Here is a 24,668-nt window from a genome sequence, read left to right on the forward strand (position 1 = left end):
CCCCGGCAAAACCTTGTGGTTAAAAAAAAAAATCAAAAAACCCCAAAACAAAGAACCCCTCCCAATTGGCTCTCAGAGCTGTCATTCAACAAAGTGACGCAAAAGACGGCGACGGTTCTTCTTTGCCTCATTTGGCACAAGGGGGAACGGAGGGGTGGGGGCGTGCCTCGCGCTTCCAAGGTGGGCGTGGCCACCCGCCGTTTCCTTTGTGTGTGGGCCTCAGTCGCCGGCTGCGAGCGCGCCTAAGGAGGTGTGGAAGCCGCCATTTTGTGCGTTTTCCTTTTCCCCACCCCCTTTTTTCCCCGTTCTCTACCGGTGGAAGCCTAGGCCTTCGGGTGGCCCTCCGAACGGACCTCGTAGCGCACCCGCCGGTGTACTGGTAGGCTGCAGCTGCCCCCTACCGGCGGCAGCGGCGAGGAGGAGGCGGCGTGTGGCGGGCCGCGGCTCCGGCATGGAGAACTCCCAGCTATGTAAGCTGTTCATTGGCGGGCTGAACGTGCAGACGACGGAGGCCGGGCTGCGGGAGCACTTCGCGGCCTACGGGACCCTGACTGACTGCGTGGTGGTGCTGAACCCGCAGACCAAGCGCTCCCGATGCTTCGGCTTCGTCACGTACTCGGCGGTCGAGGAGGCCGACGCCGCCATGGCAGCTTCTCCGCACGCGGTGGACGGCAACGCCGTGGAGCTGAAGCGGGCCGTCTCCCGCGAGGACTCGGCCCGGCCGGGGGCGCACGCGAAGGTGAAGAAGCTCTTCGTCGGAGGCCTCAAGGGGGACCTGGGCGAGAACGACCTGGTGGAGCACTTCAGCCAGTTCGGCCCGGTGGAGAAAGCCGAGATCATCTCCAACAAGCAGAGCGGCAAGAAGCGCGGCTTCGGCTTCGTCTACTTCCAGAACCACGACGCCGCCGACAAGGCCGCTGTGGTCAAGTTCCACCCCATCCAGGGCCACCGCGTGGAGGTCAAGAAGGCCGTGCCTAAGGAAGACATCCAGGGCGGAGGCGGCGGGGGCTCCTCCAGGTCGAGCTGGGGCGGACGGGGGCGAGGAAGGGGAGGCGGAGGCAACCGGGACCACAACGGGCTCTCCAAAGGAGGCGGCGGCGGCTATAACAGTTATGGTGGCTACGGCGGAGGAGGAGGCGGCGGGGGCTACGGATCCTACGGAGGCGGCTCATACGGTGGAGGAGCCGGCGGCGGCGATTACGGCAACGGGTACGGCGGCTTCGGCAGCTACAGCCAGCACCAGTCTTCCTACGGCCCCATGAAGAGCGGCGGCGCGGGGGGCGGAGGGGGCGGCGGCTGGGGCCCCCGCAGTAACAGTGGACCATACAGAGGCGGTTATGGCGGGGGAGGTTACGGCGGCTCCTTCTAAGCGGGAAATGCCCATTACTGTTCTGGGGGTGTCGGTTTTGTCTGCATGGAGTATGCCCTCTGTTGTACCGGGCCAGGTTCTTAATAGTTCCCCTACTCTTCGCCCTAAGGGGGCACCTCCGTACGAAAAGGCTTCCGTGATGCGGAGCTGCTCTCGAATTATTCTTGTTGGAGTCGCTCTGCTGCCTGTTTCACTTCTTTCCGAAGATGGACTGGGCCTCACACACAACGATTTTGTGTTAGTCATTGATGGACTCTATTTTTTTATTGCTTGGACATTGGTCGTTTTTATACTAGGAATAAGATACCGTTTTAATTTTGGTTTATTTGGGGTTGGGCGGGAAAGGGGAATTAACTTTGTAAGGACTTGGATACCTACACATTTTTTTCTACAAAATCTGCTCTGCTCCCGTGGCTGTAAAGGGGGAGGGGGGAGAGAAATGGTTTTTACATTTTTATTTTTTAAATAAATCATTGTGTTCATTGACCTTTACATGTCTTTTTTCCTAGGGTTCATTCCATACAGTTCAAGCAAAGGCTTTTTTAGTCGAACAAGTTATTTCTGCTCAGATTTCTACATGTGTTTCTAGTAAAGGTCTCAACTTTTTTGCTGCCCCACTAGATTGGATTTAATACTTAAGAGATATGCACCAATTTTTGAAATGCCCACGGGTGGATGTAGTCAGTTAAAATACTTTATTGTACATCCACTGTTTTGTAATTGGGCAGTTGCCTTGCTGACACAGTTAGTCTGTTTTTTTGTACAGGTTGTTCTCCATCAACATGTCGTTCTGACACATTTAGAGCATGTGCTTTTTCATATAAGTGTTCAAATTTTCAGATTGCTCAGTTTCACATTGTGTTATTTATTGGCTTGCCTGTAAACGACCCATTATAGGGGAGGATGCTTTCTCTTCTGTTAAAAGTACTTTGTTTGCATAGTGAAGTCATTTCAACTGAATTCTGTCTTGTTCTTATTAAAGGAGCCAAGAATCTTGTAGAGCACCACCTGCTGGCAGAATAGTTGACCATTGCTATAAGCTTTACTACAATAGACCAAAACTGCTCTCAAATCTATAGACACTTAGTCCTTTAAATTGCAAAGGTCAAATCTGCATGCCAACAAAAATCCTGGACATTGGCTGAAAAGAAATACATCTGACCTACCCATAAGTAAATTTTTTGATTAAATAATTAAATTGACCAGTCTTCAAATTTTGTGCTAGGTGATTGATAAATGAGCCAGTAATCTAGGTGCCAGTTGTAAATCAAAATCTCTGTAGTCTGCTTGATGTATTTGTAGCCCTTTCACACAGTAGAATTGAAGTTTGTTGTTCTATTAGCAATGTTCTAGAGAGAAACTGCCTTCCTCAATAGAAATATAGACTAGTTATGGATTATTGCAAATAAAGAATTGAATTCTTCACATGCTTCAGTGAGTATGTATGAAATGGCTAAAATGTTCCTGTTTTAAAAATATTCAGACTTCAACCAAAGTCTTATGGCCTTCTCTAAACTACTTTGCTTTTGAACTGCTGGCTCAAACTTTTACATAGGACTTAGCTCCTGAAACAAGCTAGATGGTATTTGGTCAAAAAAGCTTTCAGTCAGGCTTTTATTAAAGATTTACTGCAAGGTTGAGTTAGTAATTTCTACTAGGTTTTTATAGTGGTTGAAGTAGTTTTGCATTGGTTATTGCCTTGGAGAAAGTTCATGGCTACTTATTCAGTTGAAGACATCTGAAAGAACATGTTTCATTAGTTGATGTAGTTTGCTCTAGAAGTACAAACAGTTACATCAAGTGAGTGTACAACAATAAACTGGCTTGACTTGCTAACTCTTGGTTTAGATGCATAAAAGCACATAGGTCAATTGCTGGTCAGTTACCATGTGTTAAGTTACCAACTTAAAAAGCAGTGAGACATCAATTCTTAAACATTTTTTTATAGCATGTTAATGCTTTTCCTTCACAAAACACTAAGAATGCATAATACCCACATTCTGCACCTATAGCAGAATAATATTTTTTATCAATTACTACATGTTCTGTATGCAGGTCTTTCACAGCAGTGTGTTTTTCTTTATTTAATATAAAAAAACCCAAAACTCAGTCCTCTGAAAGGCAGTTAGAAACAGTTATGCTGTCTCGGAAAAATGGGCTAAGACACCTTAAAGCAAAACGGGCTCCACTTTTTAAAATATTAGGTATTCTCAATGTTTTGTTCTTCCTTACAAGGAAGATAAGAAAGGTCATGCAGATAGGGCTGACCTCTGAGTGTTCCGACAAAATGCCTAGAACGGCTTTTTTGTATAGCTTCTGTCTGTAATTGTGGTGGTCTGATCTCTGCTTTTTAAAGGCTTAAAAGAAAAGTTGGCATTCAAAACTTAGTTATGGACTTAATATTAGGAAAATGCTGAAGATGCCAAGAATGAAAGGTGAGAACAATCCAATGAGGAACTGGGAATGCCTTTTACAAACACATGTAGTGGGGTGGCATTTTGGATCCCCTTTGCCAGTCATATTTTCAGTAGTTGGGTAGTAATGCTCGAATATGCATGTCTAAAGGAATTAAAACTGTACCTGATGCAATATTACAGCATCTGATAATGGGAATATTGTGATCAGACACTTAAAGGAGTGAATACCAAACCAGTGGTGGTAACATCTCTGGTAGTGACTATATATGGTGCTAGTCCCTTCATGCTGCTATGTGTAATACTTTGGTAGTCTAGTCTTTAGCACTAAAGCTTTATTGTTTATAAGCTGCAGCATGATTATGTATATTCCTCCTAAAAGGAAAATGCTGGTGGTATACCACTGTTAACAGTTATAAAAATGGGTGTATGCTGCCCATAAAGTTTTCTTTAGCTGCTGTTGCATACTTTGAAGTGATCTGCTGTAAGAGAGTGTGCCATATGTTGTAAACAGTAAAAGTTGAAGGCTGAAAGTGCCTGATGCAAAAAAAGAGGCCAGTTTCAATTTCAATAGGTTGACTACCAGCACTTCTGAGACCTGAAACTAAAGCATTCCTGTATATGGAGAAATGTACAAATGATCTAATACTTTGCAATTCAGTACTGAACTGTTAAGACCAGTGTATCTTGTGTCATCTCACCCCCCCCCCCCCGTTCAACTGAGTTTCCCTAAAACGGGCAGTTTTCTTGGCAGAGTTTAAGAACAGAAGCTGTGTGCCAAGCTCCAATACATGTAATGTAGGTCTAGGTCTAATTAAAATCAAATGCAGTATGTTAACAATCTTGGGCAATTTCTAACTGCTGTCTAAATTCTATAGTGGTTTGTTCTAATTATATACGTGCCAGATACGGTGAATACATTGGATGAAAGAAGCAACTATAGTACTCTGATCCCACCCCCTTTGCAGTAACTGATACCTACATAAGAGTACAGTATTGGAGACCCAATATTCTGGTATGGTTCCTGACAGGATTAATAATGGTAGTAGTTTACCTTAACCTGTGTTTTATATGTGGGATCACAACATTGGAAACCTGCTTGTTTTAATGTTCACTGAGATGTCACATTTAAAGATAAGAGTGGGGGGTCACATTTAAAGATAAGAGTGCGGGGTTTGCTGAAATGAGGGCTGGAGGCTTAGTTGCTCATGAGTTTGAACAGTCGCTCTAATGAGTGATTAACTTGGTGAAGTGGAAATAAACTTCAACCCTGTGCTTTTATTTTTAGCCTCATAATTCACTGCCTACTATCTGGTCAATTAGAATCATCATTGTGTCTAGAGATGCCTGCTTTCTCTCCCCCTTCATATATCAGCTGTATATGAAAGGAAATGAACACAGGCAAAATTAAGTTTGATGTGAATATGTTGGCTTGAAACAACTTGTGCGCTTAAATTCTACAATTTAGTTTCTACAACATTTTAACTTTTGATATTTGGTGGTCTTTGTGCATTGTCTTGTCTTCGCCGCTCTGGCTGCTTCATATGTTGGCAGACTGTTTCTCCATAGATCCTCTGTGTTTTCTTTGGATTAGATCTAGCCCTGGAGTCTCAATTTTGTCTCTTACATGTTTACATGAATGGAAGAGGGACCTTGAACCCTCCCCCCAGCTTTCTTGGGATAGATATGCTGAAAAGCTCTCGGTCAACAATGCAGATTGTGACACATTTCATGCAAGATGCTGTAATCCCATACATCTTGTCATGCTACCCTGAAGGAAAGGTATGGTTTTAGTTCAGAAATTGAAATTTTAGTAAGCAGGTGTATTAGAAATAATTTATACAACATCTAAATGAGCTATGAGATTAAACTTTGAAGTCAACATACTATTTATCACATATGGTTAACAGTGCCTCTTCTGAGTATTCACATTTTATATATACTGTAACATTAACAACAATTTAAGATGGTGTTCACATGTAGTGTGTGCTTATAAAAGCAAATGAGAGGAATGCTTAATAACTAAGCTTGTTCTCAGTGTTTGGTATAACTAACAGGTTTTTTTTATCCTAAACTTGATGGTGATTTGCACATGTATGTTCATTACATAGGGATTTTCATTGGTGAAGGAGCCATGAGATCAAATATCAGAGATTAAGCTGAGAGATACTAAGTTACTTAAGGTCATCAGCAATGGTGGACTTGAATTGACTGTTTCTACAACTAACTGACCTTTTTAATGCTCTGTCTCATAGATCTTACCAAATTTAACATTGTTCCTAACTGCTGAAAATGCTAAAGAATTAATTGGGATTAATTATAATTGCTCAGTTGTGTGGTGCTTATTCATACAAGTACCTCAACTGCCTGGAAAAGCATCTGGTTTACTATCAGTTTTAATAATTTCTGAGGGCATAGATCTGCAGGGAAAGGTGAGTTCTAGTCCGAGTTCATTTAAAAGAAGCAAACATATGGGACCAAGAGACCTCTAATGAAAGTCAGCTTTGCATAAGCTTATCCAAAAATTACCTGTGAAAGCACAACTCTACCTGCACTGCTGTGCAGCATAAAACAATCATTAACCAATGAGCAACCAGGGGAACAACTGATCTGATCTTGGCGCTACTCAGTCCAAATAATCCTATAAAATAATATTTGATCTTTAACCTCTTCTGTAATTTGGGCTATGCAAGAATTCTGGAAAATTATGACTTTCAACACTTACAAAGTATTCATAAAGCAGCTGCACATAAAAAATAGGTCAATGGATTACAACATGCAAGAGTTTATAGATCTGTTTATATTTTGTTCAGCTCCTAAATGGCTGTTACGTAGAGTGAATATTTGCTGCACTAGGATGTAGTGATTGATTTTCAAAATACAAATATGTCACAAAGAAATGTTGACCCATAGACTTCAGTCATATAAATAGATACCTGTGAGGTCAAATTCTGATCCAAAGCAGCCTCTAGCTGCCTATGACCAACTGCTGCTGCTGCTTCAGAAGAATGACAATTTTATAATGTCTGAAAAAAGAATGTGTAGTAATACATGAAGTCTATATTGACCAACTTGGAGAGTGCATGAATGAATTAAAACCTACAGAATTGTAGAGTTGGAAGGGACCCAGAGGGTTATCTATTCCATGTTGTAAATCAGTTTCTTTTTCAAACTTAGTATCTCTTTTTAAAATAGCCAGCTTTACAATCGCATGTCTTTACTCAGAAATAAGTGTCTGTTCAGCGCAGTCCAAAATGTGTGTAGTTCTGTAGCCTAGGGCTATTCTAGAATCAGTAGAAACAATATTGGCAAAATAGTCCACACATAATTTAGATCTGCTGCATATTTTTTGCCTCTAAGAAGCACTTCTTGAGACAATTGTTTCATTTTTCAACTAAAAGTCATTGTGGACTGATCCTATTCAATACTGCTTTGAAAACACATGTAGGCAGTCCTGGCAATGGGGGTGTATCCACTACTGCCCAATGACACAGATGGGTGTATACCAAGATCACAATCGCCACTTCCTCCTCCATTCACTAAGGGAGTGTGCAAGGAGGAAAAGGTGTGGATAACCTACTTACTTATTTATTTGTTAAATCCGTTAGTTGCTTTATCTTGCCCAAGGCAACCTAATGGGACTTACAAACAAAAACCAAGTCCCACATAAATAAGGCCAAGGGGAAAAAAACAATATGTACGTTGAAAACATGTCATCACAACCACCTATAACCTTACCAAGGGGAAGGTTTTCAAATGTGTATCAAATAACCACACCCATCCTTGTGGTCAGCAGGATCTAGAAGGACATGTGAGGACAAACATGAACAATTGCAGGTTGAGAGAAACTATATTTTTGTGCTGCAAGTGGATTAGCGTGCTGGCAGCCTTAGAATTAGTCCTCAGAATGCTAGGTTTGTGTGAATGATTTCAAGAGAGAAATCAAGTGGCTGAATAATGTAAGCAATAAATGCCAATTTTCTTTCTACTTCAAGCTTACTCTGCCTAAATCTCAATCCTTGGCGCTAGTGTGATAATACTAAGCATTCATTTGCTGGCACAGCAAATCTGAAGATTTGGATTGCTAGTGATTCTAACACACAGTGTCAGAGCTAGGATTACAGAGGTTCCAGAAAAAGATCAGTCTCCATGTGAATTAATTTATGAAAGCTAAGAGGTCCTTTCTACTGTCTTGATTAGGGTTGCTAGGGTAAGATTTTTGAGAGAGTCCTATACTTTTGATGATGCTGCCCTTCACTTTAAAACAATCTTTCTTTCTCTCTCTTGATCTTTAGGGGAGAGTGCCTGCACTTATGTGGCAAAAACGGTAGAGCCCACAAACCAAAAGGAGGTAGCTGCAGGCTGAGTGTAATACTGAGTTCTTAAGTACAAAACTTCTTTATAACACCCTTGCCCACCCCCACCCCTCAATAGCCCCATGAAACTGAGCATGTTCTCAGTGGGTATGGAATACTGATGGGGGAGCACCTGGAAAACCAGATGGTGGGGGAAATGGAATGGAGAGGTTGGAGGAGACACACTGCTTTCTGCTGCAAATCAGGTTACCTGTTTTAAAATGCTCCAGGGCTGGCCAGAAAAGTCAATAGAGATACATAGGATTTTAATTTACCTGGGATTGGGCACCAGTATGTCTATCCAACCTTGCTTCCCTCCGAAAAAACCTACCCCAAAGTACTGTATCTTGAACTTAGTTCTTAATTAGTGTGAAAATACACACACACACACACACACACAGAGAGAGAGAGAGAGAGAGAGAGAGAGATTCCAAAGCAAATACGGCACTCATTGATTTTATCTCCAAAGTGCAGGTTGAGCTAAGGGCAATATAAAACTGCAGTGTAGTTTGCTGCTGTGCCTCATTCCTGAGAGTAGTTTACAGTGTCCCTGGCACTGCAGTCCACTGTTAATGTTGCAGACTACGGTAGTTGTGAAGTGGGTTTGGATTCCCACACAAAAACCCTCCATGCTTGAGTTGCAGTCAAGGTCAGACTTTCTCCCAGGCCAAGTCAAGCACTGAATTGCATTAAAAACCCTCATGCTCCATTGATTTTGGTGCAGAATGGTTTCCCTTTTAAATGTTCAAAAACAGTTTCTGCACATGGTGAAAAGCCCAGGCCAGATCAGTTACCCAGTCTTAGATGCGGCTTCTATTTTTCAAGCCCTTCAGCTACAGGTAGCAAACTCCAGGGATATTGTGCAACATTTTGTTGCAAGGCCTTGTGGAAACTTAACAGTGACTCTTGCGTGTCACTCCTTGTGTGTCCAAAACTACACCAGCCATGCACAAGAAGGAGGTATTAACAGGCTACAAGAACCCTAAGGTTTGCAGAAGTGTGAATAATTGTTAAGGGTAAAATTCCTTAAAATGGTGAAATCCCTTCAAAACAACCTTCCAAGCCCTGAGCTTGCCAACTGTTGGAGGGAAATTGGAAAAGTTGGGATGGGAACTATTATGGACTCTTTCAAATGAGGACATGGTTGGCTAGAATCCAAAACAGGAGCACACTGGGTTCAACATGTGGAAATAGATGTATGGCAGAGTGTTTTTCCATCTATCTAGGACTACAGTTATGTGAGAAGAGGTACTTGCAGCTTTTAAGGCACAGAGCTGCAGTTGGCAATATTGCAGTTATGTATGTAGGACTCATAAATAATCTCTCACACCCTTATACTATGGAAGCTTTCAGTTAACATTTAGGTCTGCTTTTCCAAGGCATTAAGCATACTATCCATGTTTATTTTAAAATGTTTTTGTTAGTTTTTCATACAGTTTCCTCTACCTACCCATGTCTCACAGAGTTTTATGGGAAAACATTATTCCAAAGTTTCAAATGTGAGTGGTGGATGCCACTGTACTTTATGTTCCATCAGGTATGTGCTGAAAGGGTCATTTTATCCACGCTGAAATCAACCTCATTACAGTAACACATTTATGTGGCTGTGATTAATTTGAACGTAGAAAATTTATGGGGCGCTCTTATGTCTCATAGGACAAGGAGGAATTAATAAGAGCCTAGAGTCCTTGCTCAACAGCCATCATCCACACCTCATATTTTGAGGAGTTTAATAGTTTTCAAAATGTGGTTTCTTTTCTACCCTGCTTAATTGTACAGTGGTACCTCTGGTTGTTTTTGTCCATGGAGTTTTATTGGCAGGGATACTGGAGTGGCTTGCCTGTTCCTGCTCCAGGTGGATCACGTTTAGTCAAAACTCTCCCCTATGACCTGTCCGTCTTTGGTGGCCCTGCACAGCATAGCTCATAGCTTCTCTGAATTATACAAGCCCCTTCGCCATGACAAGGCAGTACTTTGGCCACTTCATGAGAAGAGAAGACTCCCTGGAAAAGACCCTGATGTTGGGAAAGATGGAGGGCACAAGGAGAAGGGGACGACAGAGGACGACATTGTTGGACAGTGTTCTCGAAGCTACTAACATGAGTTTGACCAAACTGCGGAGGCAGTGGAAGACAGGACTGCCTGGCATGCTCTGGTTCATGGGGTCATGAAGAGTCAGAAACGACTAAATGACTAAACAACAACACCGCTGGTTACAAACTTAATTTGTTCGGGAGGTCCATTCTTAACCTGAAACCATTCTTAACCTGAGGTACCACTTTAGCTAATGGGGCCTCCCGCTGCGCCGCCACCGCACGATTTCTGTTCTCATCCTGAGGTAAAGTTCTTAACCCGAGGTACTACTTCTGGGTTAGTGGAGTCTGTAACCCAAGGTGTTTGTAACCCGAGGTACCACTGTACAGTCAATGTCTCCCTGCTGCCCTTCTCCCCACCTTGGATAACTCATGTGTATTTAATTGTGTGCTATCACTATTTCTGTTTAACAAAATGTTTTGCTTGTTGAATTCTTGTCCAAAACGGGGGAAAAACCCATTGGAAAGAAAGTTATCCTTAGGAGATTTTTTAAATTAAACATGGGAGATGATAAGGAAGTTCCACTCGTCCTCTCAAACAGCTTTCCAAATTACTTGCTAGCTTAAAACATTGACTCTAAAAATATTAACTAGAAATTTCAATGGGAGCATCAAAATAAGTACATTTAGAATTATAGCAGCGCTAATAGGGAAGGGCAGTGCATGGGAATTCTAGCAAAAACAACTTCCACTGGTTCAGCTTTGAAGGGAGTTTGGAAGTAGACAAAGGATACTTTTAATGCCTTGCTGAAATGCTTTGTCCAATACGTATTTGGGCATGACCTGTTTTGTCATGTGCAAGTTCTTTAAATGCATGCTAAGATTGTAGTCCGCTTGCCCTTGGTTTCTAACAGGTGTGGTGGAGAGACTAAGATACAAGCAGCATGTAGTATCAATAATAAATGCTTAAATAAACATTATTTCTGCACACTGTAGCACATTATAGCTGGAATGCAATATGGACAAAAATTAAATTGCTGAATGGTTTCAGGCAGACAGCAATAAAGTGGACAAACTGCAGGAAAAGCACACCTAGGAAAAAAAGCCTGTTGTAGGCAAGAGAAAGGACTCATGTTATATGTAAGTTTTCAGGGAAGCAATACATTTGTATTCTGTTGACAAAAGATGTACCTTGACCGCTAATGGAAATTAACCATTTTTCATATGGTAAACAGGCTGAGAAACTGCAACCTGGCTAAGATCACTTAGTTATAACCAAGGATTCAGAAGCTCACTCTTACCCACTACTACTCGATGTTAGTCTTGGCAAACCAACAGTGTTCCTCTGACATGTTCCATTTTCTCTTTGTAGGAGTGGAAATGTATAGGACAGATGAAAGAACAGGCTGTTTGGTCCTTCAGCAGACAGGTATTCAAATATTTCAGAAAACTGCTTACATTTGCGTGTTTGTGTGACAATATATAAAATCTACTGCAAAGACAGAGCTGTGTAGTTGTTTGGTTAATATATAATGGGTTATGAAATTTTTGATTTTGATTGAATAGTTCTTTTTGAAAACACGGGGGCATATTACACCAATCCTGGCTGGACTGCCCTGGCTGCCAATTAGTTTCTCGGTCCAATTCAAAGTGATGTTTTTGACCTATAAAGCCTCACACGGCTTAGGACCGCAATACTACAAGAACCTCCTCACTCCACATAAATCAATCCAGGCGCTGTGATAATCATGTGAGTTCCTTCTTTGTGTGCCTCCTCCATGAGAGGTCTGGAGGGTGGCAAAACAAGAGCAGGCCTATTCTGCGGTGGCTCCCCATCTGTGGAATGCTCCCCCCAGGGAGTTTTGCCTGGCTCCTTCATTACATACTTCAGGCACCCGGTGAAAATGTTCCTCTTCAACCAGGCGGTGTGGTGGTTATTGCTTTTGTTTGATTGCGTATTTTGTGTTCTCATGTTGTATTTTTATGTTTTGAACCACCCTGTGATCTTCAGATGAAGGGCAGTATACAAATTCAATAATGAGGATTATTAGATTTATAAATAAATAAACAGAAACAGAACTATAGATAGAAAACAGGCAAACTAGTGAAGGTAAGAACACATTTGCAACGGGAATCTGCAGGCTTGATCCCTGCTGCAGTGATTACAAGAAAAGTTGTAACTCGGCAAGTGTGTTTGAGCTTTGTATGGCATTTAAGGGTGAGTCAAATCCCACTGGGAACTTGGTCACCTGCATGCTCCAAGTTCAGTGGGGAATGCTTTTTAGTTTAGGAATACAGCCTAGATTTCCCAGGATGTTTTTTTGTGGCTGCAAGAGGAGAGCCTAGCCAGTGGTTCAGATGAGGAAAGGGTGGGCAGTAGCTTTGCATTCTAATACTTGCATCAGTTTGCCCTCGCCCACTCTGAAATACTTTTTATTTCTAGGGTTGGTGTCATTGGATGTTAATATTTACTCTTTTCATTGGCCTTTTACCTATGTGTTAAGTAGGTGGCTCCCTTTGCTGGGGGACTTTAGAACAGGACGGGATCAAAATCCAGATAGGTAAGTGATGCAATGCAAATGCATCCTGTAGAAAAAAAGAGAGAGAAGGGAACCAAAAAAAGCGTCAGTTCTGGGAGCAGGGTGAATTACCAGATCAGGAGAAGAGCACGTGATTTCTCTTGCATTTGCCAAGTGTGTGTATGTTTAAAATAAAAAAGGCCCCGAGGATGCACTGTGCAAATGCAGCATCTGGGGCGGTGCAAATGCACCTATGCCCACAGCTGCTGTTGCCAGGAGACTAGTAGAGTAGCAAGCTTGGAGCGGGAGGAGAGGCAGAAGGGAGTGGGCTGCCGAGGCTGAAGCAAGAGCAGCAGCAGCAGCAGCAGCGGGGAGCTCTGGGTAGGGAGTGTTCTGTTTGCTGCTGCAACGCTAAGCTCTGCTGCTGTTGCTTTAGGAGCGAGAGGAAGCAGCTCCGCGGAGGGAAGGAGGGGAGCCGACTGCAGCCATGCTGAATCACAGGCGCTGACTGATTCGGCCGGCTCGCTGCGCCCTGATCAAGGAGGACAACGGTGGGAGACGCGGTGGCGGCGGCGTTGCCCGAGGCCAGGAGACGAGGGTGCATGCAGAGTTCAAGCTCCACTCCGGCTGCGCACAATGGACGACGAGAGGTTTGTGCGGGTCGGAGGGGAGGGAATTAAGTGTGTGTTTGTCCGCGACTGGAGGAGTGCAGGCGCCTTTGTGTTTGCGTAGGGAAGGGGTGGCAGGTTATGCCGAGCTTTCCGGTGGGCCGATCGATCCCCATGGGAGGACAGCCCTGCCGGATCCATTTAGCATCACTCCCAAAGTTAGCTGCTGCAATAACCTTCCGCGTGGCGCGGTTCATTTGCGTGCGTTTGTTTGTCGTGGCCCAAAGGATCGTCAGTCCTCCTGCTCGCTGGCAGACTGTCTTGTTATTTGTATTTTGGAGATGTGTGATGTTTGCACAGTGCGAGCTCTCTCCCTCCCCTCCCCTCCCCACCCCGGACTCATTCATCGCGGAATCCTTCATCACTTTTCCAGATTCTCTCTCCCTTCCCTACTTCCTGCCTCCGATGGCCCTGGTTTGAAATTCTCTCTCTCTTCCTCTCTCCGTCCCTGCCTCCCTCCTTCCGCTTCTTTTCGGCGTGTTTTTCAGACTTGAAAATCGCTTTGCAAGCGGCTGACCTGGGGCGCCCTGTGGTTGTGCAGTTTTAAGAGTCTTTGCTACTTGAAGGAGGCAATCGTCGTTTTGAGAGCAACCATTCCTCCTCGATCGGGCCAGGCTTTTAACTTAATTCTTTTGAGTTTAATAACCACATAAAAAAGGTGGTAATCCTCATATCTGCTTGATAGAATTCTATATCTGCTTCGTTTGCACAATAGAATACAACTATGTGATTAAGTGAGAAGTCTGACTTGTGAACAGCAGGCAGTAGCCCGGCCACACATTAAGAATGCAGGAGCAGTGATTAAATTCAGGTCTGCTGGCTCCAGCTTGAACTCCGCTTTCCCTTTTAATTTATCCCCCCCCCCCTTTTCAGCTGTTCTGGAATTCACTTTCTAATCCGCAAATACATGCCCACTTCGTTCCTTGGCACAGCAATTACATAGGTGAAAGGCTAACTTGTTTGGATTTAATAAAACTAAAAAAAAAAAAAGTACAGGAAGTGTGCTTGTGGGAGCCCAAACAGTTGCTATGGAAACATTAGAATTTTTAGTAAAGTAACACAGGGTTGATTCACACAATCTGGTCTCCTGATGTGGCATGTTAGTAACTATTGCTTGCTGCAGGGTTTTTTTTTTTGTCACAGTTGCTGATTTGACTTATTTTGGGGTATGAGGTTGTGTGTGTGTGTGGGGCTTTTGGCATGTGCAGACAGATAATGGCTTTGTGTGATCCACCTGTGGCTCCCTGATATGGAGGACGTCATGTGATTGGATCATCACTGTGGTTGATCAACACAGTGATTGATCTTGTGATGTGATTCTGGTCACATGATAGACTTCCGCTCCATAAAGAAATGTAAATCAGAGTTAATTATATAAGGAAAGACATGCAAAGTGAGCCAGCGATTACAGTTTGGTAGTAACTGCCAAAACGATACTGAGCACGCTTACCTCACTTTTGGTTGCTTATTTCAGATCTTTTAAATCTTAACCAGTCTGGCAGTATTTTAGACACTTAAACCAACATGAGTGTAGAACATTTACAGATCCATTGTGGAGATAATGCCTATGTCTCCTTCTAAAGCAGAGACAAAACCAGTACCACCAGTGACCTGTAACATAGCACACGAAAAGGCAAACAATAATAGGTACAGTACACATAATAGAAGGGCCTTGTCTTGTATTGTTCATTTACAATATCCGTGATGCTTAACTAAGATTATAAAACATAATACTTGGAACACGGTGAGAGGGTGTAGCAGTGTTTTCCACTTTACAAAATAGAAATGTGTTTTTCATGCATTGTGACGGGATTTGAACTGCATGAAACAATTATGGAAAGAATACTTAGTTTTGCTTTCTTGGAAAAACAGGATGTGCAGAGCACTTCCTCTTCACATTGTGAACTGGATGCCTTCAGAAAAGGGAAAAAAGTTGAGGCTCTGCTGCGTATGGAAGCAGTAGAAACATGAGATGCAGTTCCTTCCCATAGTATAGTATGCTTTAACTTTTTGCTGCTATCGGTTTGTGATGGAATGCTGCTTCAGATACTTCTTTCTAAAGGTTGAGATCCAATGCCTCATTGAAATCAGTGGAACATCCCACTTTCATATGCCCAGAGCTGTGTCAGAGCTTGTTCCTTATGGTGTATTTTCACTGAGCTGCACTATATGTCCAAATAACTGCACCCACATGTGTTACTATGGTCATGTAGACATTTTCCATTAATTGTTGTCCTTCAGCCTCATGAAGTGTCTGTGTGCGTTATTTGCAAGACCTGTGTGAATAAGCTCAGTCATGTGGTTTCAGTACAGTCATACCTTGGAAGTCAAACGGAATCTTTTCCGGAAGCTCGTTTGACTTCCAAAACGTTGGGAAACCCAAGCACAGCTTCTGATTGGCTGCAGGAAACTCCTGCAGCCAATCAGAAGCCCTGTTGGACGTTCGGGTTCCAAAGAATGTTTGCAAACCAGAAAAGTCACTTCTGGGTTTGTGGCGTTCGGGAGCCAAAACATCCGAGTACCAAGGCGTTCGGCATACAAGGTACGACTGTATTCACCTATATTTTTTTACTGTAACCTGCCCTCCCCCCCAAAAAAACACACACAAGTATAACGTTTTGTTACTGAGTGGTATCTAAATATTCTAAATAAATCCCATGTCAGTGTGGGAATGTATCACGAGGAAGCACTTTGCTCTGTTTGATACCCAGTGTTTGGAGAGGAATACAGTGGTGCCTCGCAAGACGAAATTAATTCGTTCCGCGAGTTTTTTCGCCTAGCGAATTTTTCGTCTTGCGAAGCACGGTGTCGGAAAAGTTTTGGAAAAGCTTCAAAAATTGCCAAAAAATTCAAAAAAGGCTACCACACCGCGTTCTATGAGTTGCTCCTCGAAGTCAAGTCGCAACTGTATTAAGGGTGTTAAGAAAAAGGAAACAAACTTGCAAAAAGCGCAAGACGTTTTCGTCTTGCGAAGCAAGCCCATAGGGAAATTTGTCTTGCGAAGCAGCTCAAAAACCGCAAAACCCTTTCGTCTAGCGAGTTTTTCGTCTTGCGAGGCATTCGTCTTGCGGGGCACCACTGTAAGTGAACATTGTCAGGCTTGCAAGATGGTCTCTCTCTCTTTCCTTCAGAACTCATTTTCCTGGCATGTGCTTAAAGATTGTGCTAAAGATTGTGGTGAGATCCATCCAGTGCCTATTGCAAAACCGTATCGGCAAAACATTTTATTCTACTCAGTCTACTGGTCTCTAATCCTTGGTGTCAACACACATTTATGGTGTATCTGTACATCTCTCCAATAATTGCAGAGAGAGGGAGAGATGGGGGCTTTTGACTGTGGACTTAGTGTACACTATCAGTAGCTCAGCCTCATTCCCTGTGCACTGGGTTATCTTGATGTACACACTTGCTCCTAGATTCTTTGAGAGCTTTGACCTCCCACTGGAATTGCTATGAGTTTGGAATCTGAGGACTTTGCCCATTTGTTCGTGATGAAATAAATTTGTGAGAAGGAAGCAGCTTTGTTATAAACTGTATGTGGGGTTTCAGAATGAGAGACGACCACATTTAATAGACTTAAGTTGCAGGCAGCTGTCACAGTAGAACCAGGAGCTGTTTCATGGGGCCATAGCTGGGGAAGCTGTGGATATATTATTAAAGGTAGTTGTTCAGCAGGCTTCATAGAAATATGTATATGCTTGGTTCGCATAAGAAGTTATAATAGAATACAGCTATGCGTATAAAAATATGATCCTGAGCATTAAGTTCTGTGCAACCTTGGACATCTCAGGTGATGGTTGGGCAGCACTAACAAAACCCCCAGCCTGTTCTTAGAACATAGAGAACAAACATTTGAACAAACAGTTATTGGAGATGAAGTTCCACTTAACTTAGGGGCACTGATTTGAAGAAAAATATACATCAGGGTATGGGGGGTGGACTGCATGTCAGACTTTCTTTCTGGCTTCAACTTGTGAGAAATAAATGGCATTAGAGGCAGGAAAGGGAGTGGGATGACTGGAAGGGATGCATTCATTTCCTTTCTTGTAGTAACCGGGATGCAAAAAAGTATTGGAAATCCCAGAGCTCCAAGCATTGCTACTTTGCTGAAATTGATGGAGCTGAGTTCAGTTGCCTGGATGTAGGAATGACAGTGGTGGTGACGATGACTGATGATACTAGAAATGCTAATTATAACCAATGTGTGTAATACTGCTAAAACATCGAATCCCTCTTGAGTAATCAGAGTGTTGCACACCCACTGTCTTGTAAACTTTAAATTCCCCTGTAAGGTAGGAAAGTAGTATTATCCCCAAATTGCTGGTTGTGGGAGAGAGAGAGAGAGAGAGAAAGAGAGAGAGAGAGAGAGAGAGAGAGAGAGAGAGAGAGGGTCTTCCTTTAGGTCACCTGGTGAGCTCAAGGTGAGGATTTCAAGCCCTAAGAAAGTTGCAAACTGAATTTTGACAGTGGAATAATTAGAGGAAGGAGGAGTGAGGATAGCAGGGATGAACCTCCGTAATCACTTTTAACTTCTATCTATAGATCAGTCTGAAACCCTATTGGGAAGCCTTCTCCAGATGTTTTGGACTACAACTTCCATCATCTCTGACAAGCAGGGGTTGTCATCCACAACAACTTAATAGCATCAGGCTGCAGAAATGCTGCTGTGGGGACTCTCATATTGCTTGCTGAATACCACCACTAATGATAGACGCCCTGCAAGGAACTATTTACAGTACTTGGGCCATGTAACGATTTACTTCTGAGCACGTAGATGTGCATTGCAGTTCATATTTTTGATGGGAGCAGTTACCAGAACAGCCTGTCTTGCATCCATAGTTAATGCATTCATGGAAGCAATTCCGAGACTGTGGAAGACTAATCCCATGTGGTTTCTACAACTCCATGTTGCTCTTGACTCCAGGCCCATGCTGACAGATGGGAGTACCTTCACTAGTGACTGCCTCCCTACGGGGATAGCCTGGTAGATGGCATGTGTGCTATGTGTGCTGTCTCAAGGCATCTGTTATCCATGGAAAGTGTTGGGTTCCTCTACATGTCTTTCCGTTCTCACTGACATGCATTCACTGTTATGATTGTGCATTGGTGCAAAGTACCAGTTGACTTTGCCAAAAAGCTGCTCAAGCTGTTTCTGCTTTTCGATGCTGAAAGTGTCTTTGAAATTTTGGAAAGCTGATCACGTACCCCAAGCAATGAGATTCCCTTTCTGGCCAATATGCAGTCAGAACTAGTGAATGCATAAAAAGTGCTGCATAAAATGCATAAAAGTGTTGCCTTAGTCTTATCAAATCTTATGGCAGTATTGCATCTAAATAGTGCTAAACAAAAAGCTGTTTAGATTTAATTTTTGCTTGAAAAGAAGTGATTCTTTCTCTCTACCCCCATACCCTATATTCATAGCTATTTGCAAGTATTCTTCCCCCAGTGCCGCCTTCTCTGTTGTTTCAGTGATCATATTTCTGTTTCAACCCTATTCTAGTGATCAAAGACAAATCCCAATGGTCTTCCCAGTAGCACAGTCCACTTGCAGTTCTTCAGTGGGAGTATGCAGAAAGAATTAAATGTTGAGGACCATAGTATTAACTTGACAGTCCTGATGAAAATTGTTGAGCTGTCAACAGCAGCAGTGATCTCCTTTCTGGAATGTTGTTCAAAACCAATTCTTCATAGTGCATGGAGCAATGCTACTCATGTAAAAATGTGTAGGAAAGGACTTGCTCTCCATGTGTGCTGCCAGGTGTGTGACAAATGAGCATAAATTCATATGATTGTTGAATCACTTACTATATGTGATAGTCTGGGTACAGGAGCAAGAAAAACTAATGTGATCAATGACTGAAATATTTCAGCAATAGCAGTTGTTTGGTGGTTGTAATTTTTATTTAAAACCTTGTAAGAAAAAGGTTTTAAAATGAGTATCTTGTATGTTTAACAAAACTGCACCACAAAAATCAGTTGTGTATGACTGGGTAATAAGGTTAGGCAGTGACAGTGGTATGTTTTCTTGATCATTCAAGCAAGTCCCTCCAATGCCTTTTTTGCGTCTGAAGGATGCTTAATAAAGCTGTGCTGTGTACCACAGAATGAGTCCCAGTCCATTAGTCTTTTGGCTGCTTTCAGTTGACACATCGGCTTTTCAGCAAAAGCAAGTGTCCAAACCAATTCATACTAGGTTTCTAATGACAATCCTTCCAGAAATATCCAGCACCTCACTGCCACCAGGATACCTTTATATTTATTGCAAATTGTTATTTGAATCCTCGTAACCATCTAATAAAGGTTATACAGCCAAAATTCATTGTGTCATATTCCCAAATAATACAGTTGTACCTCCGCTTACGTATCTCTCTGGTTACATAAACTTCAGGATATGTAAGCGGCAAAACCAGAAGTATATCCGGGTTTTTGCTGCGCGTGCATGCGCAGAAATGGTCTTTCCGGTTGCAAAAACCTCAGGATCTGGCCGGACCTCTGGAACGGATCCCGTCTGCAAACGGAGGTACCACTGTACTCAGCTCTTCTAGGGACATTATGGTTACATCTGATTTTGTAAACTTTAGAAATAAGTCCCTGGAGAGACTTTGGTGCATTTACCAGCAGGTGCTCCAATGGGGCAAGGTCCCTGGGTGCTTTTTATTGTCTGCAGAACTAGAAGTAAATGCACCACCCAATACTTTCTGTGTCAATTCACAGGTTACCGTATTTTTCGCACTATAGGACGCACTTTTTCCCCTCCAAAAATGAAGGGGAAATGTGTGTGCGTCCTATGGTGCGAATGCAAGCTTTCGCTGAAGCCTGGAGAGCGAGAGGGGTCGGTGCGCACCGACCCCTCTCGCTCTCCAGGCTTCAGGAGAGCCCCACCGCCAGCCCCACAAGCTCGGGGGACAGCGGGAGAGGCGCAGTGCGCCCTTCCCGCTGTCCCCCGACTTGGTTAGAAGGCTGGCGGGGGGGAGCCTGCTCCTCCCCCTCGCCAGCCCCGCAAACTCGGGAGACAGCGGGAGAGGCGCAGCGCGCCATTCCCGCTGTCCCCCGACTTGGCTAGAAGGCTGGCGGGGGGAGAAGCCTGCTCCTCCCCGTCGCCAGCCCCACAAGCTCGGGGGACAGCGGAAGAGGCGCAGTGCGCCCTTCCCGCTGTCCCCCGACTTGGTTAGAAGGCTGGCGGGGGGGGGGAGCCTGCTCCTCCCCCTCGCCAGCCCCGCAAACTCGGGAGACAGCGGGAGAGGCGCAGCGCGCCATTCCCGCTGTCCCCCGACTTGGCTAGAAGGCTGGCGGGGGGAGAAGCCTGCTCCTCCCCGTCGCCAGCCCCGCAAACTCGGGAGACAGCGGCAGGGGCGCAGCGCGCCTTTGCCGCTGTCCCCCGACTTGTCTAGAAGGCTGGCGGGGGGAGAAGCCTGCTCCTCCCCGTCGCCAGCCCCGCAAACTCGGGGGACAGCGGCAGGGGCGCAGCGCGCCTTTGCCGCTGTCCCCCGACTTGGCTAGAAGGCTGGCGGGGGGAGAAGCCTGCTCCTCCCCGTCGCCAGCCCCGCAAACTCGGGGGACAGCGGCAGGGGCGCAGCGCGCCTTTGCCGCTGTTCCCCGACTTGGCTAGAAGGCTGGCGGGGGGAGAAGCCTGCTCCTCCCCGTCGCCAGCCCCGCAAACTCGGGGGACAGCGGCAGGGGCGCAGCGCGCCTTTGCCGCTGTCCCCCGACTTGTCTAGAAGGCTGGCGGGGGGAGAAGCCTGCTCCTCCCCGTCGCCAGCCCCGCAAACTCGGGGGACAGCGGCAGGGGCGCAGCGCGCCTTTGCCGCTGTCCCCCGACTTGTCTAGAAGGCTGGCGGGGGGAGAAGCCTGCTCCTCCCCGTCGCCAGCCCCGCAAACTCGGGGGACAGCGGCGGGGCGCAGCGCGCCTTTGCCGCTGTCCCCCAATTTGTCTAGAAGGCTGGCGGGGGGAGAAGCCTGCTCCTCCCCGTCGCCAGCCCCGCAAACTCGGGGGACAGCGGCAGGGGCGCAGCGCGCCTTTGCCGCTGTCCCCCGACTTGGTTAGAAGGCTGGGGGGGGGGGAGCCTGGTTTTGCGGGAGGCGGGGGAATCCCCCGCCTCCCAGGAAAGCCAGGAGAAGCCGTGCAGCCCTTTTAAAAGGCGCGTGGCTTCTGCCGGTTTTGCGGGAGGTGGGGGAATCCCCCGCCTCCCAGGAAAGCCAGGAGAAGCCGTGATCTCTTTAAAGGGTTTGCACGGCTTCTGCGGGCTTTGGGGAGAGGTGAGGGAATCCCCCCACCTCCCAGTAAAGCCAGGAAAGCCCTGTGCAGCCCCTCCGCCAAGGAGAGGCTGCACGGGGCTAAAGGGGAAGCCAAAACAGCGAGCGGGATCCATCCCGCTCGCTGCCTTGGCTTGATCCATAGCTGCACGCAACCCCTCCGGCAGGGAGAGGTTGTGTGCAGCCTGTACACTGCTCTTTGGGGCTGCGGGGGGGAAAAAGATTTTTTTTCTTGAATTCCCCCCCTAAAAACTGGGTGCGCCCTATGGTCCGGTGCGCCCTATGGTGCGAAAAATACGGTACTAGATCATCTTCAGGGTTTCTGTTCAGTGGGTAAAAGCAGTTCAACTTTCTAATGACTCATTATGTGCCTCAACACCCCCTTTGCCCCTCCACATTTATATTAGCAGTACCATCAATATCAAGTGATCAGCCTGACAAACACCATATTCATTGCTATTTATAATAGCATAATCAACAATACTGTTCACATGCCTGCATGTCATGAAGGTAAGGTGCGGGTGGGAGTGGCAATGCAGTGGCAAGACCTGTTCTGTATCCCTATGTACACTCAATGTCTGCACTTTTCTATGCACATATAGGTTGCATGTGTGGTGGGGAACCCTGCAGAAAAAAAGTTGCTAACACCAAAGTGAGTGTTGCTCTGTCTTAAAAGGCTTTTACATCACTGTCCTCAAACACTGGCGTGAAAGGGTGAATTGTCAGGCAAACAGTAGAACTGAGCTTTCACAATGTGCTGGCTGGCATGTAAATTAAGCAGGAAGAGCTGCACGTATCTGTGGGCTTTGTAGGGATTGGAGGCAAAAAGACTAGAGAACATGGGGTCTGTTTGGTGAGTATACATGTTTCCTCTTGGGCGGGCAGCGGGGGAGGAAGAGCCTTGTGTTGAAAGTAAGGTAGTATGCTAGAGTGCAAAAGTAGTATATTGTGGAAGAACTGCTAGTATGCCAGGAGAAATTAATTAATTAAATGTTCCTGTGAACAGAAAGCGCCAGCTTATAAAGGAGGCAGCCCATTCCACCTCTGCTTGTGTCTTTCTCTGATTTTCCTACTTCCCAGTTACTCTTATCAGGTTTAATTCTGTTGTATCTCTGTATGGTCCAAGGATGAAAGCTGAAGGGTTTGCTGTTTGTGAAGTGGCAGGGCTTTAAAACAAGCAGGCTTATTATATATCAGAGGCATATAAACAGAGCACAGAATGTTAATATTCAAATTGCTGATTTTAAATATTCCAACAGTGCTGCTAGGGAGCTTGGGTCATGGAGAAACATTTTGTTTGTTGGTTAATTCCATTAAGGAATTCCAAATGTGATTTCAAAGTGGACATACTTGCATCCATGAAAGTGCTGTGGAATTATCAGGTTGGTGGTGGAGGCTGAAATGTGAAGCAGGAAACTGAACATAAGTTCTGAAGTTTTTAAAACATTGTGACTGTGGAAAGAGAGAGCAGGGTGAAGAAGCAGTTGTTAGCCAGTTGCCAACAATCTTTCAACCTTCTATCCCACTCTACTCTAGGTATGTCAAACGCAAATGGGTTCAGGGGGTCCAACGCTTCTCTGAGCAGGTGCATTGGGTCCACCCCAATAATATTGTTGCCAGGACCACCCTGGTTTCAACTGGCCATTCAGCTCCAGTGTGCTACCCCAACATTTGTGCCACTATGCTCCTTGTCTTCCAGTTATCTCTCATTTCTCCAAGCACCTGAGCAGTCCTTGTTCCCACCATATAAACCAGGGTGGAAAGCTTTTCTTTCTGTAGAATAGGAGTGGGGTTCCATGACTTGAGTCTAGCAAAGTTGTCCAATTAGCACAAGGACTTCCCCCACCCCGGCACCCCCCAATCTGTTCCAAGGGTTTGCCCAACCCTCTGGTGCAGGAGTGGAAATCCTGTTTTGCTGGTGGAAGTCCTTTTGCTCACAGGACAACATTTTTTGATATGACCCCTCAGGCCTAGGACTGAATGTATCCCTCTGAGTGTTGTCTTTATTGTCTTTACTTTGGGGTACTTTCTAGGCCGTGATCTCTCTCTGTGCCACCCCCCCCCCATTGACCTTGCTACTTCCCCTCCTCAAGTAACTTAATTGCTGTGATGTAGAGGTGTGAGGGTTTATCACCATTTCATATCACTTGTCATCATTTCTTATTGGTTAGGAGGGAGAGAGCAAAGCTGTTAAGTCTTCACCTTTTGTTCACCAGTATATTGCCTTAACACTTACCACGATGTTATTTCAATACCGGTATTCAACGATATGGCGATTTATTGCACAGCACTGCTTCCTACAACAACCACTTCAATCCAACATCCTGAACATTCCCATCACCCATGTTTGTTTTCCCAGGAGCAAAGGGAATTTCTGCCTCTGCAATTCACATCAATTTTGCCTTGGTAGCCTATGCTATCCTGGCATATTCCAAGTACCATATTCGTTGACCGCTGTGCAGCTAATTTAAATGGAAGTGGGGAAGAAACGGGTGTTGAGGTGTGTGGTAGTAGTCACTGGAAGGTAAAGCTCTCTTTCCCCAGCTAAGGAGAAGCCCTGATGGCGTGAAGTTTGTTAACTGTCATGGGCTATACTGTGTTGGGATACTGCCAGGGAGACAAAGGCCATCATGACTCCACGTCGTCTCCGGACGATCCATCAATCTCCCGTAGATACAGTATCAGTCAATTAGCGACACGTGCCTCAGAAATAACATGCCACATTCCAAGGCTGGTGCACGCTCTTTCAGCAGAGTTCGCACAGCGAAAGATGCACCCAGGAGAGCATTATTTACAACTTTATTCAGCGTTGGTCAGAACAAAGAAAAAACATGACTGCCTGCTTCGATGTTCAGGCACAGAGAGAGAACGAAAGCATATACAAAACGTAAACTTCCTGTGAACAGGAAATATGCAGGCTGTGACACAACAACCTGCTTCCTTCTTAAGGTGGAACGGAAATATCCTAACATACTGGAGATCCCAAGTAAGGACACAGGCCTCAGGCCTCCTTTAGAATTACTGAGGAAGACAGCTGTGCAGTTAGGAGCAATATGG

General features: G+C 44.9%; 2 protein-coding genes across 6 annotated transcripts in view; both read left to right on the forward strand.

Annotated features, from left to right (window-relative positions):
- The first annotated feature begins 209 nt into the window (after positions 1-209).
- Positions 210-2,792, forward strand: HNRNPA0 (heterogeneous nuclear ribonucleoprotein A0). The gene has a single exon (XM_081185683.1). The coding sequence runs from the start codon at positions 452-454 to the stop codon at positions 1,367-1,369; it is 918 nt and encodes a 305-aa protein (XP_081041809.1). The 5' UTR covers positions 210-451; the 3' UTR covers positions 1,370-2,792.
- Positions 2,793-5,528: 2,736 nt separating this feature from the next.
- KLHL3 (kelch like family member 3) overlaps positions 5,529-24,668 on the forward strand; it is a 49,278-nt gene continuing 30,138 nt past the window's right edge. The window contains exons 1-4 of one of the 5 annotated variants that reach the window (XM_081185572.1): positions 5,529-5,565; positions 8,079-8,134; positions 11,544-11,600; positions 13,127-13,340. In XM_081185572.1, the coding sequence (XP_081041698.1) occupies positions 11,552-11,600; positions 13,127-13,340 (263 nt within the window). In that variant the 5' untranslated portion in view covers positions 5,529-5,565; positions 8,079-8,134; positions 11,544-11,551. Of the gene's footprint in view, positions 5,566-8,078; positions 8,152-11,543; positions 11,601-13,126; positions 13,341-14,690; positions 14,714-24,668 lie in introns of those variants that run through there. The other 4 variants (XM_081185573.1, XM_081185574.1, XM_081185571.1 and 1 more) reach the window with 4 other exon arrangements.

This window comes from Podarcis bocagei (genome assembly GCF_964188305.1).
Source record: "Podarcis bocagei genome assembly, chromosome: 2".
NCBI lineage: Eukaryota > Metazoa > Chordata > Lepidosauria > Squamata > Lacertidae > Podarcis > Podarcis bocagei.